The sequence below is a fragment of the Mesoplodon mirus genome (assembly GCF_964341445.2).
Source record: "Mesoplodon mirus genome assembly, chromosome: 10".
Lineage (NCBI taxonomy): Eukaryota > Metazoa > Chordata > Mammalia > Artiodactyla > Ziphiidae > Mesoplodon > Mesoplodon mirus.
The window spans coordinates 9,711,362-9,730,844 of NC_138986.1; the positions used below are offsets into that span (position 1 = coordinate 9,711,362).

Here is a 19,483-nt window from a genome sequence, read left to right on the forward strand (position 1 = left end):
CATGGACGCTGAGCCTGCGCGTCCGGAGCCTGTGCTCCGCAACGGCAGAGGCCACGGCAGTGAGAGGTCCGCGTACCGCAAAAAAAAAAAAAAAAAAAAAAGAAAGAAAAAAAAGGAAGGATATTCTGACACATGCTGTGGCATGGATGAACCTCGAAGACATCATGCTCAGTGAAATAAGCCAGATACAAAGGAAAAATACTATATGATTCCACTTATATGTGTTACTTAGAGGAGTCAAACTCAAAGACAGAAAGTAGAATGGTGGCTGCCAGGGTCTAGGGGGAGGGGTTGGGGAGTTACCCTTTAACGTATGGAGTTTCATTTTGCATGAAGAAAAGAGTTCTGGAGATGAATAGTAGTGAGGGTTGGATAACAATGTGAATGTGCTTAACGCCACTGAACTGTACACTTAAAAATGGTTAAAATGGTACATTTTATATGTATTGTGCCACACACACACAAAAAGAAAAATACACGGTCAACAGAAGCCCCTGAGGGCCTGATCTGACTATTCGTAAAAGCCTTAGAATTCCTCGCTGCTAAGTTTTCAGCAGCTTCAAGAACCATTAATTGAGCTGTGGATTTTTAATTTGTGAAAGTGAATGCCAACATTTTACAAAATATTTCCTTCTCTTCGAAGTGTTCTTAAATCTTAATCTCGTGTCCTTTGTTTCACTTTACCCGCTGGGCAAAGGAACTAGTGGAAACACATTTCTAGCTGGGGGAATTTGGGTCTCTGATACCTTTGAAACCCTTCCCTTGAGCTGCGGGCAAGTTTCAGAATAGCTAGAAGAGACTTCTTGTGACTCGGAGGTCTTGAACTTGAGTCTGTGCGGTGACCTGTTAGCGAGTTTCAGGAGCAGGTGTGGCTATTAGGGGAGCTTATCCTGACTACGTCTGAGCAATAAGCGAGGCGCTCCACTGTTTCTGAAGAAGTTCTTAGAACAAACACGTTTCCCTTCTTTACAGATGCATCTCGTATGGGTGGGTGCCTTGCTCAAGACCTTACAGATAAAAGTAGGGGATGGATCTGGGATTTGGGACTGGGATTGTCTGACTGCAAACCCCTTTTCACCACCGCACATTTGACAGCTAGTAGGTGCTTAATAAATGTGACTTGTCTATTATCCCCACGCTCTTTTTTCTGGACTCTAGAGTTACCACTGAACCACATACTCATAGCTCTGTGATGGAGGGACTTTGCCATCTTCCTGCCCAGCCGCACACCTAGAACTTCCATTACTCACCCACCTCCAGGCACAGAAGCAAACCAAACCATGCAACGCAGCCTTCAGGGGAAAAGAGAGTTCTCCCGAAGTCACACTTCTTTTACTTCTTTTGCTTCAGTGTGTGTCCTTCCTAGCCACATGGGTTTCTTTCTAAAATCATGAGTAGTGGGCCATCCCCCAGCCGGCCCCCAATCCTCCATGAGGAGGTGGAAGAGACACCGTCTCTAAGGAATTTGCGGGTTTTAGAAGTTCAAAGGCCTTGGTTTCAGACAAGAGTAAAGCTCATGATGGAGCTTTAAAAAGGGAAAGCCAATCCTGGCTTTTCTATCATGGCTTCATTCCAGCCAAGGGAACTTCAAGACGCTGAGAAGCTAGGAGAAGGGTGGGAAGGGGCTGGGGAGTGGGTGGAGGGCTACTCGGATGAGACAAAAATGCCATTAAAAGTGCTTGAAAGGGGCTGATTGTTAGGCATTGACAGTCATTTAGTGTCTGCATTTTCCCAATCGTCACCCGAATCTTTGGCCGCACCAGTACTTATCCAGTGGGCAACTGCGTAGCCTTCTCTGCTCTTGCAGGGAATTTTGGCTCGGGGCAGGGACCCTTGCTGCCAGGGGGTGCTGAACAGCACCGCTGTCGGAGCTGCAGACAGCTCGGGTCCGCTCACGGTCTCCAACGCTGTCAGTTCCGTTCAGCACATCGGCTCAGTCTTGACAGAGCAGAGGCGGAGAAGAGCAACCTTCCTGATTAAACATTCACCTTCTGGAAAGTCTCTCAGGGCTCTGGATATACTGTGCTTTGCAAAGAACATTTTATGAAAATCACCATTTATTGCCCTGGCGTTGCCTCCATTTTCTGTAGCTCAGTGAAGCCTCTGAGCTGCCGCCCCCTGCCCGTGACCCCAGGGCTGAGATGCTGCTCCAGCCAGAGAGCTCCTGCTCTCAAGCCCAGCCCCTTCCTGGATGATGGAATCTTGTTCTCAACTTTTCCTTCTGGAGCCCTCACTCATCCTAATACCTCGGTCCACACAACACGCCCAGCTCTGGGGAAGGATGAAATTGCAAACTAGATTTGCTGGTCTCTGTTGACCAGAAGAAAGCCTTTTTTTTCTTAAATTGAAAACTGACTGGCAAATTCTATTTTAGGGACCAGCCCAAATAATTCTGACTGGCTGGCTCTTCCTGACTCACAGGAAAATACGGGGGCTGGCCCAAAAGTTCATTCGGGTTTCTCCGTAACATCTTCCGAAGACCCCGAATGAACTTTTTGGCCAACTCAATAGATTAGAGCTCAGAGCTGGAGGAGATTCCCAAGGTCAGGTGGCACAAGCATACGGGGGAGAGGAGAGGCGGGCTCCCCACTCTCTTTATCTCTTTCTCCCTCTGTCTCTCCGGTCAACTGTCCTTTCCCCTTCCCTGGTCACGCCTCTCCAGCCATGCCCTGCAGCAGAGCTCACGGGCACCCAGCAGAAAACCCTGGGACAAAAGGGCTGCCAACAGTGCTCTGTTAAGTTCCTTAGAGCTCGTGTTCACCGGGAGGTCGATGTGGAGCTTGAGGGGCCCCCTGAGATTTTGCACTAAAGCATCCCTGTGCTGACTTAAACGAGACACCTGTGAAACAGCACAGCATAAACTGCTTTTGCCTCCTTAACTAGGTTGTTGATTAATCAAGCAAGTTATTTATGGAGACGGCGCTGCGCATGTGCAAGACGGGACCCCATGTCTTCAGGATGAACCCGGAACCAGGAATTTTTCACTTTATGGAACTCAAAAGTTTATGGAACTCAAAGTGCTGCCACTGGAGCCCTTTGGGAAGTAAGAAGTCTTTCAATAAGGAAAACCTGGCTTCCAGCAGCACGAGTAGCTTGTATGGACTGACTCAAGACTAGCCAAGCAGCTTCCAAGTTTGAAATTCCCCTTCAAGTTCGCCTGAAACCTGGATGGAGGAGATGGATCTGAGCCCTGCCTCCTGTCTCCTTGAGAGTCAACCTTGCAATAAAGCTCTTTCTTTCTTCAAAAGCCGGTGCCATAGTCTTGGCTTCTATGCACACTGGGCAGTGAGTGAGCCCTTGCTAGGTAGCACCTGGAGGTGGGTTTACTCTGAAGCTATGAGCTTAAGTTCAGGGACTTTTGTTTGCTTGTTTTCTAAGGCCTTGCTTGTTGTTTTGTCTTGCATATTATTTTCTTTTTCTTTTCTTTTTTTCTTTTGTATAAATTTACTTATTTATTTTTGGCTGTGTTGGGTCTTCATTGCTGAGCGCAGACTTTCTCTAGTTGCGGCAAGCGGGGGCTACTCTTCGTTGTGGTGCACAGGCTTCTCATTGCGGTGGCTTCTCTTGTTGCGGAGCACGGGCTCTAGGTGCGTGGGCTTCAGTAGCTGTGGCAGACGGGCTCAGTAGTTGTGGCTTGCGGGCTCTAGAGTGCAGGCTCAGTAGTTGTGGCGCACGGGCTTAGTTGCTCCGTGGCATGTGGGATCTTCCCGGACCAGGGCTCGAACCCATGTCCCCTGCATTGGCAGGCAGATTCTTAACCACTGCGCCACCAGGGAAGTCCCCCTTTTTTCTTAAAGAGGGCTCCAAATTGCATGACTCAGGCCCCTCCAATCCTGGGTCCACTCCTGCACACACCTATTGGTGCTTTCCTGCAGCCAAACCCACAACACGTTAAAACTGTAGCAAATCTGTCCTCAGCCTCGTGGTCAGGACCCTGTTGAAAACATGCTCCAGTTTCCCAGGAGTAAAGCTTAAGGACTTAAATATGTGAAAGAAAACATTTAGCCTAAGCTATTTAATTTTTTAAAAAATCGAAATGCCACAAATCTTTTCAAAATGACTATTTTGAACAGTGACTTGTATTATCTGACTTTCAGCACCTGTTCTACAGGGATTTGTTTAAATATTTTAAAAGATGACTGAGTATAGTTGTGGACATTTCCATTGTTATAGGGACTGCTTTCATATTAATAATGAACCTACTCTAGCCCCTCCTCCAGTTTACCTTGTGGCAAGATTGTATCAGTGAGAAGATTGCTGGGACCACCATGAACCTAACTGTCTAAATCCTGCTGTAACCCATAGCTTTGAAAATAGTTTGCCACATTTAAACTGATTTCTATTTAGAAGACCATTCCCATTTGGGGTGCCCAGGGACCAGGCTTTCTTCCACAGGATACTGTGTTATAATTTTCCTATTGGTTCACAACAGGACACTAAAATGGGTTCCAATCAAGGAAAGGGCAATTAATTCCACTCTACCCAGTGGAATTTATCATTCTCATGATATTAACTTCGCACGTTTTGGACATCTTTTTAGAAGAAACTCAATGACTAGGGGATATCTGATTAAAAAAAAAAAAGTCCAGCCTCTTCCTCATTTTGCACACTGTCAAAATTCCAAGGAGGATGGGCTGATAAACCATATGAGAACTTCAAGGGACAAAATAGCCAATATTTTCAGGGTTACTGTGAAGATGACCCATGAAAAAATGTCCTTACACCTCTACCTTTTTACCTTTGCTTCTAATCCTTATTTGCCCATTTCTTCTTGATTTTTCTACTAATTTTTTCTCTCTGGCCTAACTCTCTTCTCTTTCCTCTCCATCTTTTCCTTCATTGACTTCCCTCCCTCTTATCCTTTTTCCCTCTTCTCTCTTTCTTCTCCTCCTCCTTTTCTTCCCCACCGCCCCCCCTTTTCTCTTTGACCTTTTTACGCCACCAACCCGCTTTCCTGGCTGTTCATGTGAGGACTCATATCTTCAACCAGTAGGGGGAGACATCACTGCTCACTTTTTTTCTCTCACAACTTGGAACAGGGCTTATATTCCAGCACTAACACCAAGAAGCCATCAGGTACATTTCAATGTATCTAACCAGTTATATAATCTTAAAGAGAAACAACCAAGCAGCCAGAGATTGGACAGTGACAATCCATCACTATGAAGAGGAAATTGAGAAACTCACTGTTTTCATTCCAAAACAACACTTTAACGGTTCATATTTATCAAATATTAGATTGAACCATAGGAAATTGCCATTTTTTAGGCCAAAAGTCATCCAAGTGCTGACTACAAGTAGAATAGAAACCTGACTGCTTTTAAGAATGTCTATAGACAGACCCTTCTGTTGGCAGCATAAAACTAATACTGTCTGGGGTGCCGGAGCATTTGCTGTGCTTGCACTAAGTCACTGGCAGCTGGCTGATTTATTGCCCAAGGGAAGCGCTGGCATTTAACTTGCAAAGAAGTTTATGGTTCAGATGTTTGGATGCCACACACATTATCACTTAATGTTACAGTTTAAAAATACCATAGAGATAAGTTGTTTTTGTTTCTGCAGGTTTTCAAATAAAATTGCTCATGTTGGAATACATTTTAGTTTACTCTAGCTGACTTCTTGTTTGAAATAATCCTAGCATACAGATTAAATGCTGCCAAAACCAAAGCTAGGAGTTTTGTAGATGGTCTTATATACAAATTAAGAATAAATAAAATTATTTACTTCTTTTGCTTCAATTCTGTCAAAAGTATTAGCATTGGGCATCAGTTATTTCTGCTTGGCTGGGAAGCTGTGTTCTGGGTCTTATGAATGCTCATTTACTTTAATAAAAACACTATAAATTTCTAAAATCCACCTAAAATATAGGTTAGGAGGAGTGCTTCCTTTTTATTCTTTTTAAAAACATTATCATTTAAGTTTGCTCCAGTTATTTTTCTATTATATTTGATTTTTCAGACTCTGCATGGAGAGTCCTTCTGTGAAACTAGTTTAATAAATCATGCAACTGCTAGGTTTAATCTTGTTCTGATATTGGATTAAGAGGATTTAAAATGAGGTTAAGTAAATATAGCAAATGATAAAAAAAAATCCAACAATTATGTACTATGTTAGGGTTAGGGTTAGACTATCTTTGTGTTTAGCACGTGACCTCAAAGGATCACAAGTGCCAGCTTTAAACAAACTATGATCCTGATGTCATACAGAACTTAAATTGACAATCAAATGAGATATGCACACTAAAAAGCGGACCATACCTGAATGTCATGACTGTGCATAGACACATTGTCATGGAAAGACCTTCAGTATAAGGTAATAATAAAAGCCAATAATGGGGAAAATAGGAATAACTAAAACATGATCTTCAGTTGGCACTGGGGTTATGGGCACAAAATTCCAGTGTGGATCCTCAGAATTTCATGGGTGTTCAGATGACAAGGGCTATACTGGGGTCACATGCACTATTTCAATACTTTAGATGTCACTTCATTACTTCTCTAACGTTTTCTTTCTTGGGAATCTGTAGTAGAGGGAAGATCACTTAGGTACTAAATAACCATCCCCATCCCCCAATTATGTGAGATGGTAAGTTAACAGTGAATTTTCCCATTTTTCAGATAATAAGACCTCTACGGGTATTTTGATGCCAGCTGTCTATCAATATTTACATAATTTTTCTGTCCTGCAATTATCAGTATGTTTATCTAAGGCTAAAGCCTTTACCTTTATTTCTAAAATAGTGCAGTTTCCCTAGGAGCACTTTTCCTATCATTCGGGAAATGCCTTTCTGATCTAGACTTTAATAATAAAATAATAGGCAAAAATTTGGCCCAAGATACCTAGAATCTCTTTCCCTCCAGCCCTTCCTTTCTCTTCAAATGAACATGCCAAGTCTGGTGCTAAATATAAAGCCTCCAAATGATCCTCCTTTGAGGTGAGCACTAGAAACACTTTTAGGTCAGAGGAATCATGTTCCATGGCTAAATCAGTATTTGCTGCTAGTAGAGTGGGTAGCAAAAATGGGGGAATATGGCAACGTTGGCTGCAAAATGTCCTTTAATCACAGAGATAAGGCTTCTATTCCCAGGAATGGTGGATAACCTATACTGGACTAGTATTGCCTCTGTGTACAAGGACATATATAAAACTGGCCAAAATACGTGAAGCAAAGAGTTTCCAATAGCGCACAACAGACAATGCAAGGTTGCAATCCCTGAGAGGAGGGAAACTCACAGGTGAGCCCCACAGTCAACCAGCCCTTTCCTTGGGAAGAATTTCCCAACCATGGTATAGGCTGAACAGAGCAGAGAAGTTCTTCTGAGTAGAGAAAGCAGAGATCAGAGGGTAAGGAAGCTTAAGTGGTTGGATCTGTATGGCAGGGCATTGCAGAAGAGGATGCTGTGCAGAGCAGGGGGCCAGAAATGCTAGTAGGGGTTTCCCACACAAGTCTGTAGCTGTGCTGTGTATGGGCAGGAAGAGTCCCTTCCCCCTTCATCCCCCCTACACCAGGCTTCTGAGACAACAGCTGTAACGGGGCTGAGAGAGGCATAGAGATACTAGAAGTTGAGAAAAGTAGTGCTGGGGGACATTTATCTCATTAACACCCCCAATACCTTGTTAACATGCCTGGCATCCAGCTAGCACATTAGGAAGGCTATACCTTAGGAGTAAGAATCATGCCCTAAACTAAGACCCTAGACCGGTCTTAACAATGGCTAAATCAAAACCTGACAAGATCTTTGAGGAAGACAGAATTTGGAGGTTGAGCTCCTTCAGATTAGAGGGGCATGAGAAACATCTTGGACTTTCCATAAATCTGTACTAACAAAATATAATACAAGCCTACACAAGTTTAAGATGATTAGCCACTAATTGAACTGCCTGCTAAAACAAGGATCAACACTTCAGAAGATGACAAAATCTAGTCTCTACAAATATATTATCCAAAATATATTCAATAAAATATCAATATACATAGAAATAAATAGAAAAAACTGTAATCTAGAGTTAAGAAAAAAAGTGGTGAAAAGGCACCAAACCCAAGACAGCCCAAATATGCTTAGCAGATAAAGACTTTAAGCAATATAATAATGTTCAAATATTATAGAAAAATATGGCTTCAATGAGTAAATAGATAGGGAATCTCAGTAGAGAAATGAAACTCAGCAGAGAAATTAAATGAACCAAATGAAAATTCTAGAACTAAAAAGTATAACAACCAAAGTGAAAAATTCTCTGGAGTCATTTAACAGTAGATTGGAGAGGGCAGAAGAAAGAATCAGTGAACATGAAGACAGATCAGAAGAAATGATCCAATTTCTGGACCTAGAGTCTGTTATACAGAGTAAAGTAAGTCAGAAAGAGGAAAACAAATACGGTATGCTAACACATATATATGGAATCTAAAAAAATAAAAAGGTTCTGATGAACGTAGGGGCAGGAAGGAATAAAGACACAGACATGGAGAATGGACTTGAGGACACGGGGAGGGGGAAGGGTAAGCTGGGACGAAGTGAGAGAGTAACACTGACATATATACACTACCAAACGTAAAATAGAGAGCTAGTGGGAAGCAGCCGCATAGCACAGGGAGATCAGCTTGGTGCTTTGTGACCACCTAGAGAGCTGGGACAGGGAGGGTGGGAGGGAGACGCAAGAGGGAGGAGATATGGGGATATACGTAAGCATATAGCTGATTTACTTTGTTATACAGCAGAAACTAACACACCATTGTAAAGCAATTATACTCCAATAAAAATGTTTAAAAAAAAAAGAAATTATCCAATTTGAAGAGCTGAGAAAGAAAGTTTGAAGAAAAATGCACAGAGCCTCAGGGACTTATCCTCTGGGGCAATATCAAATGGTTTAACATATGACTAATTGGAGTCCCAGGAGGAGAGAAAATGAGATGAGGCCCCCTTCCCAAAAAATTGAAGACATAATAGCCAAAATGTCCCAATTTGATGAAAAATGATAACTTTCAGATCCAAGAAACTGAGTGAACTCTGAGCAGTTTAATAGTGGAGATCACCCTTGGACTAGGTCAATAATTTACTTGGATACTGATGTTTCCACCTGGACAAACCTTTAACACAGACTAAAGTGCTGCAAAATGGTTTGAGCTTAGGGGAAGCAAGTGAAGAGAAAAAAAGAAGAGTTAATGTGTCATTGGTTAACACTGTCCTTTGTAACAGAGCAGAAACTGACGTTTCATAGATATTTGCTTGGTCCAATTGTAGGTTAGATTATGGAGTGGTTACATTCAGTTCCACCGCTGGTTTTGTGACTGACCACAGCAGATTAATCATCGTTCTGCATGGAAGCCCTGGGTGATGTGATTTCACAGCCCTGGGAGGAGGCTTCATGCCACTCTGCTCCCTAAGACCTTCCCACCTGGGAAACTTTGGGTATATGGTTAAAGAAGAGCACTTTCCTTAGAGTCAGACAGCTAAGGACGAAATCTCAGCTCAGCCACTGGTGAGCTATGTCACAAACTTAGCATCCCTGAATCTCAGTCTCTTCAAAGGGGCAATTAAAATACCCACGTCAGGTGGTTCTGTGAGGATGAATGAGATGATAATGTATGCAAAGCACTTAGCCCAGTGCCTGGCACATGGTCAATTTCTCTCTCTTTCTCTCTTTCCCTCTCTCAGTTAACCAACACTTACCGAGACCAACTACCATAGGAACTGGCCTAGACAATGGGGCTATAGTGCTGAACAAACAGCGTTAAACATTCAGTTATTATTTTATTATTGCCTGAAATGTTTTTAATAGAGGGTAAAAACTTTCATTCACAATTAAAATCCATATATCCTGAAATTCGGCTTAAATTCCCTTTAACGTATAGAGGATTGATAACAGATCTTTTGCAAAGAGCAGATCTTGATAGGAGACAGAGGGTGAGGATAACGGGCTGTGGCGACTGAAAGCATGTGGGAGGGAGTCACTCTACACACAGTCAGTATTCACGGCTACAGCGCAGCAAAGTGTAGGGTTGACAGCAGGGATTGTTGGGGTCAAAGTGTGAAGTTGGAATTGGACAAATTTACTGAAGTTCTCTGTGCCTGTTTTATTGATCTGTAAAATGGGGATAAAATAAGTAGCATCCTCACAGGGTCAGCGTGAGTGATCCACGTAACAGCCTTGGAAGGGCACGTGGTATGCTACGTGCTGGTAAGCTGTGGGATCTGGTAAACGCTACACAGTGGGAACATGAATGGACTGGAGAGAGGGGCTGGGGCGTGGACACGTCCGGCTTCATGGTCTGCTTAGTGCCAGCGCTGCCCGCACAGGACTGTCTCCTCCCCCCGCACTCCTGGTAATATGGTACGAAGCCATAAGAACAACGGAAACAATACAAAGGCTCACGCTCTAGGGCCCGAATGGCCATAAATGCAAGTAGAATGGACCATTATCTGGCACAGTGATGTTGCCCTGCTGACAGTGCTGGTGGCCTGGGTGACAGGCTCTGAGTTGGAAGGAACCCTGAGGGTCAATGTCCAGCCCTCCCGACAGTGCTGACTCCTCTGTCGCCACGTTGCTGGGCGTGCCACCTCCCACAGCCTGAACACCTCTGTGGTGGGGGCTCCCATCTGCCATGAGCTCTGGGTGTTGGACATTTCCCTCTTGGATTGAACACAATCTGCCTCCTGGGCCCACCTTCTGGTCCCAGTTCTGGCCTGTGGGACCATGAAGAACATATCTCATCTTACTTCCCCAAAGAGCTTTCAGCTCCCGCCTCTCCTGAACACGTTCTGACATACTGGGGGGCACTCCCAGCAGTGGGTAGGTGCCTTGGGACCAAAAAGAGTTCCCCCAGACTTAAGCCCAGTGGAAACCTGGGTTTCCCCTAACACAGGCAGCATGGCAAGACAGGAAGCGCAGGGCGTCCCAGGCAGTTAACTTTTAAACTTATCTGTCTACGAGCAACTCACTACTTTATAATTGGTAATGATTTCTCTGTAATCACATGTGTGCTGGGGAATTCTTATAAAGTGAGAAAAACCCAACCTACAAATCATTTCTAAGATGTAATGAAATTTTAATGAAAGCTAAATTTAACAATTAATGAAGTTGACATATTCATGGGTCTCGTAGACATTAAACATTTATTAATTTTGATTTTGCTGTTTTCTTTCATGTTTCAGAGCTTGTAATTTTTTTTCAGGTCTTAAAATTTTTCATAGTCCCCAGAAAAGCACACAGGTGCTTTGCCTGAGGTGTCTAGTGGGTAAAATGACCATGTCCTGTCTCTTGGTCCATGGGTTAATTTCATCCTACCAAGGCCATCACTTCAAGAAGCCACGTTGCCATGCCACTGCGCCAAAGGGAACTCCTTCCCTCTAGTTCCTAGCTCCACATTCAAGGTGGAGCCTTTTGCAGATGTGACAAAATTGGAGGAAGAAAGGAATGAGGAAAGGAAGACAGGAACAAACTAATATTTGTTCAGAACTTCCCTTGAGCAAAAGCCCCTGTGAGGGGAACTTTCAAATACATTCAATTGAATGTTTAACCAGCACCTACTATGTGCCAGGCCCTTTGTTATAAAGTGGTGACGGGAGGGAGGTGAACATCATTATCCCCTTCTTCATTTTACAGTTTAGGAACTTAAGACCCTCGGATTAAGTGACTTGCCAAGGTCACCCAGCCCCGAGTCAGTCACTGCAAGCCCAGGCTCTCTGATCCCACATCCCACGCTCTCTGCCTTTCCCTGCTGTGTTCAGTTGTACTTAAATCTGTCCCTTTGCAAAGCTTTCCCTTCCACTGTCTTTCATAATTATCCTGTTCTATTATCCTCACTTGTAGTATCCAATTAGATAAAGAAACTTGACCTGATGGGGGCAGAATTGGCAGGCATGGGTGGAGAGAAAGTTAGCAAAAGATAATAAATGCTGATTTCAAAAAATAATCTTCCAGCATGTGAGATGAAATCAGATTAATATCTCAGATGACAAACAGGAGCACGTCTTATAGTTTTTTTTTAAATGCTAGACTGACTGGTACTTCTAGGGTAACTAATAAAATTGATTCACATCTCCAGTATTTCAAAGTGAATTTCTACCAGCCATGTCATTCCTTCCCAAGTATGGCGAAGCAAACCTTCCCCGAGCTTTCTATATAGCAACCTGCAGGGCACCTCCCCCTATCCCCAGGCATCCAAGGGTACCCCATTTCTACATATTGAAATCAGCTTCCCCCTAACTGGCACGTCCTTTTATATTTCCTGTTGGTGATGTGTATGGTCATCTTGTCACCAAGCTGAAAGGCAGGAGGCACCCCTGGCTCCCTGCTCCCAGATTTCCACATCAGCTCCATCTCCAAGTCCTGGACTGTCAAAGCCTCTTTTCTGAACCCACTCTGCTGTCCTGGCCTGTTTGTCATGGACTCTGTTGTGGGTGATTCAGGTCTATAGAAAGCAGTGGGCCACAAGACTGGGTCCTTTTCAGAAACACTTCCTCAGGGGAATTTGTTCCTGATAAAGAGAGGCCATTGACTTACAGACCACTGAAGAATTTTAAGGCACTGATGGTCGGGGCCAGCCAGACTGTGAGCTCAGGTGCCCATGGAAAGACTCCGCCCCTGCCCCGTCTCCCAGGTGCAGAGTGAAAACAAAGCAGCCATCCCAAACCTCCACAGAAGCATGACCCAGGGACCTCTCTGGAGAGGCACCAGTCAGTTTTTGCTGTCAATGAATGAACAGCGTGTCTGATTATTTGCACTCAGGTGTGCATGGCTGATCTAAGGTTTTGGCTGAAAGTGGGGAGACCTGGCAGCTGAGTCCACTGCACATTTAAAGAGGGGCTGAGGGAGCGGGTGCAGACTGAGGCAAAGGGACAGCACGGGACTCGGGGACTCTCCAGACAGCCAGCCCTGCTTGGGGCAGCTCTAGCTCACCCCAGACAGCAGCCCAGTTCTGTGTGAGGGGCTTTCCAGAGCAAGCTGCCTCAAGCTGTTTCTGGAAGAGATGTTGTGTAGTTCCCTGACACAAGCCCGAACAAACTGACCACCTGTTGGGCGGGGGGCATAAGCCTTTGGCGGATATCGCCTTAATTTAACGCTTCCTTGCTCTCTCTGAGCCTGCCAGCCCAGGGGTGTCCCGGGAAGCTTTCTAGGCGACTGACTGCTACAGGTCAGTGAACACAGATGTGGGAGAGAAGCCTCTGTGGGGCGCTGCAGGTCCTACCGTATCGCTCTGTGACTGTGTGGCCCCGTACGCGGCCATCCCGTTGGAGGGCGCGGCTGGCCGTGGGGTGTCAGGCTGGATGTACCCTCTTCTGTCAATTAGGCTGCAAGAGAAAACAGAACAATGCAGGGGTCAGAGAGCGAATAAAAAGCCAAAAACACCGACAACGTTCTCTCAATTTCCATCTCGGGGGTCCGTTTTCTGTGACGGGCCCCCAAGGCACTTCAGAATACACCTCTGCTCGCCTTCATGTGTGGTCAGGCTCCAGAGTCTACCACTTCTGCCCTTAGAAACGCCTGGAGCATCTGTTCCCTCCCTGCCACCTGCTGCAGGCCCCACGCTCCCCCCTGCCCCCGTCCTGATCACATCACCCCTCCTGCCTGCACAGCCTCCATCACCTGCCATCGGAGCCCAGACCCCCTTGCTCAGCCTTCAGGCCTCACACAACCTGTCCCCAATCTTCCTCTCCGGCCTCAAATCCACATCTTATCACACATGGCGTTCACAGCTTCATTCCTTCGACAAGCGTGTCTGAGCACCTACTATGTGCCAGTGCTCTGCCCGGGAACAGAAGCCACGTACCCGCTGTGCGTTCTCTGCTTTGTCGTCTCTATTTCTGTTCAGGCTCTGGCTTTTAATTGCCCGAAGTCACTTTCCCTTCCCGTCCGCTGTCCATTCTTCTCCGCCTCCAGCCCCTGCTCTTGGCCCTATATCCGCTTTCTTCCCTCATTTGGCTTCTCTTAGCCCTGCCTGCGATCCTCCCGATGGCACATGCCACTGCTGGCCTGATGTCACAGTGATGTATACGAGTGTCTTCTCTGTCGAGCAGCCCGCAAGCTCCCGAGGCCAGGCTTCATCTCGTCTCCCCCATGGCAACTGTCCCGGAGGAGCTGGCCCCCCTGTCCCGCCCTCGGAGCACCGTGGGCACCGTATCACATCATGCTGGCTCCACCTGTCTCCACGTGCACCTGTCATGGAGCGTAAGCACCACAAGGGCAAAAACGGGGTCTTCTTCGTTTTTTTTTTTTTTTTTTTTTTTTGCGGTACACGGGCCTCTCACTGCTGTGGCCTCTCCCGTTGCGGAGCACAGGCTCCGGACGCACAGGCTCAGTGGCCATGGCTCACGGGCCCAGCCGCTCCGTGGCATGTGGGATCCTCCCGGACCGGGGCACGAACCCGTGTCCCCTGCATCGGCAGGCAGACTCCCAACCACTGCGCCACCAGGGAAGCCCAAAACGGGGTCTTCTTAATCGTCATTATCTCCACAGCTGCCACCCAGCGGGTGCTGAGCAAATGCTTCTGACTGAGCTAGTAAAAACGGGTCCTCGGTCTCCCACCAAGCTTCCTAAACAATGTTTCTGCGTTTACTCTATGGCACTGTTGCCCAGGTAGGAGGTGAGGGTGAAGCTTACTTTGCCATCAAAAGGGTTTTTGCCTATTTCCTCCCTGAGTGAAGACTCCGTGTTGACCTTGGGTCTAAGGACGGAACTGCCAGGGGCAACAGGAGGTTCGGCCACTAAGTGGGGCTCCCGCCCTGGCCTCCCGTGGGGTGGGGCTGGGCCTCTGAGGGACGCCCCAAGCACATCCACATGCCCACTCGCTCCTCCTCCTGGGGGCGGGGCCCGGGCGGCTGAAGGCTGTTCCACGTGTCAGCTTGGCTTTCAGAAGATACGGGTTATCATCACAGCTACCACCTCAGGTCTTCCAGTGACAGACTAAGAAGCCATTAAAAAGTACTTATGACAGGATGTGGAAGTGGGACTCTGCTTCAGTTTCAGTCACATCCCCTGAGGTTTAGAAAAAACAAGAGGCTACAAGAACCTCCATCCTCCAAAGGGGAGGTGTTGGATCCCCACGCAGGACCGTCAAAGGGATTCTCGGACCAAGTCTGCAGCCGCCTTCAAGGGTGTCAAAGAGCGAAGGAAAGGGCACAGAAGGATGTCTTGGGGAGAGGGGCCACCCGCTCCTGCCAACGATGAGATCCAGGGGCGGGGCCGGGCTTGGTCCCTGGGAGACAGCCGGTGTGCAGCTGGCTTGAAGGGGCATGCCGGGGGTCAAACTGTTTGCTCCCAAAGGTATGTTGAAATCCCAGCCCTGGTAGGGATGACGGGGTGGAAAATGTTAACTTTCACTGAACTCTGACGTTCCGGTTCACTGAAATGACACTATTGTGGAGGAAATGAAAGTGCCCCAAGTCCTTTTTTTTTTTTTTTCCTCAACTGACAGGAGAAATTAAGGGACTTGCAGGGGATTTCATCCAGGAGCAGAAAAAGAACTAGGTAATCAAAAGAGTGGGGACAGCAGGGATTATAGAAAAAGTTGTTCTTGGCCTGCTTCCCATGCGTTCAGCCTGTTTAAAGTACCAGCCACGCACCCAAGACTGTGACACTCTGCCCCAAGTCTCCTTCTGGGCCTCAGAATGGCCCTCGAGCCCCTCCTAAGCTCATCTCATCTCTTGCCTTGCCCCCCGGGACCCCCCTCACTCCCCCAGTTCCTCCTCTGACAAGCCGGGCTCTCCTCTCACCTCTGGGCTTTTGCACATGCTGTCCATTCTCTCCTCGCACAATTCCTTTTCCCCAGTTCCTCCGGATCCTTTAGAATGGTTCACACCTTACACCCCCCTCCTCTGGGAAGCCCTGCCAGGTGTCCATGGAACCTGCACCCCGACCCCATCCCAGCCCCTCCCCCTGCGCAGACCTGCCCTGGACAGACCTGTATTGTTGACGTTCTCTCAGGCGCATCCCTGGCCCCCAGCACACAGCGCGTGCTCAGTTGACAGCGGCCAAGTGAATTCTTACGACTGGCTGACCCACAGCACCAGCCCGTAGGGCCTGACCCTGACCACACCTTGGGACTTTCTGTCTTTCCGATCTTCCATTCCTCCTGCCAGACTGGTTATGAGGACCCCCTCCCAAACCTGGCTGTTCCCACCCTGCTGCCCACCCCCCACCTCTGGGGACACTGCAGGGAATGGGACACAGGTCTTTGCCCCCGTGCTCCATGGCTCTCATGGGGAATCTCGAAGACACCCTCTCCCTCCCTCGTGAGTACATCGTTACACTATGCTTTAGAGGCATCCCAGGCACATGACGCTGGGCACACAGGTGGTCCTTAGTCCCTGTCTGAGGCGAGGGACACCGCTCATTCTTCAGGCCCGTCTGGGATGCCTGTGGAAGGCCCTGGTGCTCTTTTAGTGCACAGGGGTTGGGTGAGGCAAGGCAGAGAGAGCAGAGGGCGAGGAAGGTGACAGGAGGGAACAGCGAAGGCAAACACCCTCTCCCTGCCCACTCCTGCCCAGGCCAGCTCTGGGAACATGTGGGCAGGCGAGAGAGGGCAGCGCCCCATCTTCCTGCACAAACCCTCGAGTGGTCAAGCTCTTCCGAGGCGAGGGCCATCCTGAGAAATGCTCCATCCAGAGGGACTTGGATTTTGGAAAGAATACAGCCTCAACTTAGCCAAACCAGCAAATTTAATCCAGTTGCGGAAGAAATAACTTCTCTATGACAAGATTTGATCTATAAACATCACAGAATGGCGCCAAATGCAAATCAAAGACTTGGGAACGGGAAAAGAGATTCAGGCAAAACGTGAGACTTCCACATTCCTTTCCTAGATTCAGGTGCCTATTTCAGAGACGGGGTAAGATGCTTGTTCAGGTCTCTTTTGCCTCTTCTACTCTGTGCTTCATGGCCTGTCCCCACTATCCACAAATAAACACACACCAGGAGGAAACACAAGCTAAATTGTGAAAAAACAAGCATTTCCAGAGGGTTTTTCTGGCCTAAAGAGCCCCAAGAGGGACTCCTGGGTGAGTCTGGAGCTCTGTTGGGGGAGGGGCACCCTCCAGGCATGACGGACGCCCTGGCCTGAGGCAGCCCTTCCGTCCAGAGCCCTGGGCTGTCCCTTCCTGCTGTCCCTCCTCAGAGGAGGCCTGGGAGGGGAAGGTCATGGGCCCCCGAGGGCCGCAAATTCAGGACGAGCGGCACACTGGGCTCCCAACTTTCTAGACCCAAACTGGAAAATGATCAATTTCTAATTACCCAATGGCACCAGGAACTATAATCCAGTACCAATTAATAAATGGCCTTGGAATATGTGTTTGATATTTTTGGGGGCGGGGTGGGGGAGGGAATCACTCTTCCCTCCCTAATGAAGCTTCACTGAGGCTGATGATCAAACCCAGTTTGTGTTCCATGAGCACAAGTCAGTGATGACTGACCGTGCAGCTCTAAGTGCACAGCGGGGCTGCTGTGGACACAAGCCAGTAGCTTTTGTGGTTTCTCTCCATGTACACAGTTAGAGGCCAAAAGCGAGGAAGGCTTGGAAACTCATTCTAGAAACCTGGAAAACTTGCTTAGTAAATAATGTCTGATTTGGCTAATCTGTTGGAAATATTCTACATGGGCGTTAACTCATAAACAATCAAGACTTGGAGGCAGCTTCCACCATTGACACACACAGGTTCTGATGTCAGATGCCTGGGTTTGAGTCCTGACCAGGCAGCATTTACCAGCTGTGTGATCTTGAGCATGTTATTTAACCTCTCTGTGCCTTGGTTTCCTCTTCCATATAATGGGATATAATAGTACCGACCTCATAGGTACAGAGTGAGGTTTTTTTTTTTTTTTTTTTTGCGGTACGTGGGCCTCTCACTGTTGTGGCCTCTCCCGTTGCGGAGCACAGGCTCCGGACGTGCAGGCTCAGCGGCCATGGCTCACGGGCCCAGCCGTTCCGCAGCATGTGGGATCCTCCCGGACTGGGGCACGAACCCGTGTCCCCTGCCTCGGCAGGCAGACTCTCAACCACTGCGCCCCCAGGGAAGCCCCAGAGTGACGTTTTAAAAGTTAATCCATGTAAAGCACTTAAAACAGAGCCTAACACTATTCAGTAAATGTCAGCCACGGCCATTATTAATATGACTGCTGTCTTATCATCACCACAATCTCCACTGCTTCAGCCCACACGGATCTCTCCCTCTGAACTATTTTAGCATCTCTATTCTGCACAGCTCAGCTCTTAGCACTTATTGCTACAGGCTTTCTAATTGCTTCCTACCTTGTGTCCTGCTCCCTCATGACAGTTCCCTGCTCGTCACGGATGTTCAACATCATCTAATAATTCATGGGGTCACATGACTCAGTGTCCTTGTTTTGATCCTGAGGGCATTTTCCCCAAACTTGACACAAATTCAGTAGAAAGTTATGCCAAGCATAACACAAGCCAGATCTCTATTGCGTTAAGGCCACGTCTCCGCAGCACAGAGCGGACTGCTGACCTGGCTGGTGGTCGTTGCTGTGGCCGGGTCACTGCTGCCCGAGGCCTGTGCTAACACACTAGGGTGTGTGCTTCCCCAGGTCTGTTATAGGGGATCGTGCCACTTGAATCTTACCTTGGAGAAATGGGCCCACACAGGGCAACACAGCAATTTGTAAAGATATTTCCGTAGCTGTAGGGGTTGTAATTTTCTTTACCTCTTTTATTTGACCAAGATCCTTTAATCTGAAAGAAAAGGATAGTCAGTGACACAGTATCCATCACACCAATGTCACAGTTCGGGCCGATCAGAAGAAGCCTGTAAAGAATGCAATGATCTTTACTCACTTCTTCAGCAGAAAAACTGAGGTACCTTTCGCAAGGAAAACTGGCATTAAGCCCAAACTTGGAAATATCCCCAAACGGCAGGTCAGATTGGGGAGAAATAACATCCTCTGGGGAAAATCATCTCTTACGTCTACTACATGGTACTTAAAAGGCAGCTCACGTAAGCCAGTGGAGATTTTCTGACGCTACATTTAGTGTGTTAAATAGTAATGAAATGAATGGTAGCAGAGAGGAGTAACACACCTCCCCTAATGGCCCATTTTTTTAAAAAAGATTTTTTGATGTGGACTATTTTTTTTTTTTTAGTCTTTATTGAATTTGTTACAGTGTTGCTTCTGCTTTATATTTTGGGTTTTTTTGGCCACGAGGCATGTGGGATCTTAGCTCCCCGACCAGGGATTGAACGTGCACCCCTTGCATTGGAAGGTGAAGTCTTACCTATTGGACTGCCAGGGAAGTCCTTAATTGCCCACTTATAGCCTGAATTCAGCCTCATCATATTGCAAAATAATTCTGCAGGATGTTTCTAGTGTTCTCAGTTACCATATACAAATAACTGTCTTAATATTCTCGGAACTCATCTATCTCATCAGCACTGATTTTTCTCAAGCCTTTGAGGCAAACTAATTCTGAGACACTTAATTCATGTACTGACAGAGGCTTCTGTCAGAATCCAAATATTCAGAGCAAAAAGGA

General features: G+C 46.9%; 1 protein-coding gene across 2 annotated transcripts in view; it reads right to left on the bottom strand.

Annotated features, from left to right (window-relative positions):
* Positions 1 to 19,483, bottom strand: part of ZDHHC14 (zDHHC palmitoyltransferase 14) — a 281,866-nt gene that overhangs the window by 1,927 nt on the left and 260,456 nt on the right. For both annotated transcript variants that reach the window (XM_082634320.1, XM_082634319.1), the window contains exons 7-8: positions 18,576 to 18,685; positions 13,187 to 13,289 (exon numbers count right to left, since the gene is read on the bottom strand). In XM_082634320.1, the coding sequence (XP_082490446.1) occupies positions 13,187 to 13,289; positions 18,576 to 18,685 (213 nt within the window). The remainder of the gene's footprint in view (positions 1 to 13,186; positions 13,290 to 18,575; positions 18,686 to 19,483) is intronic.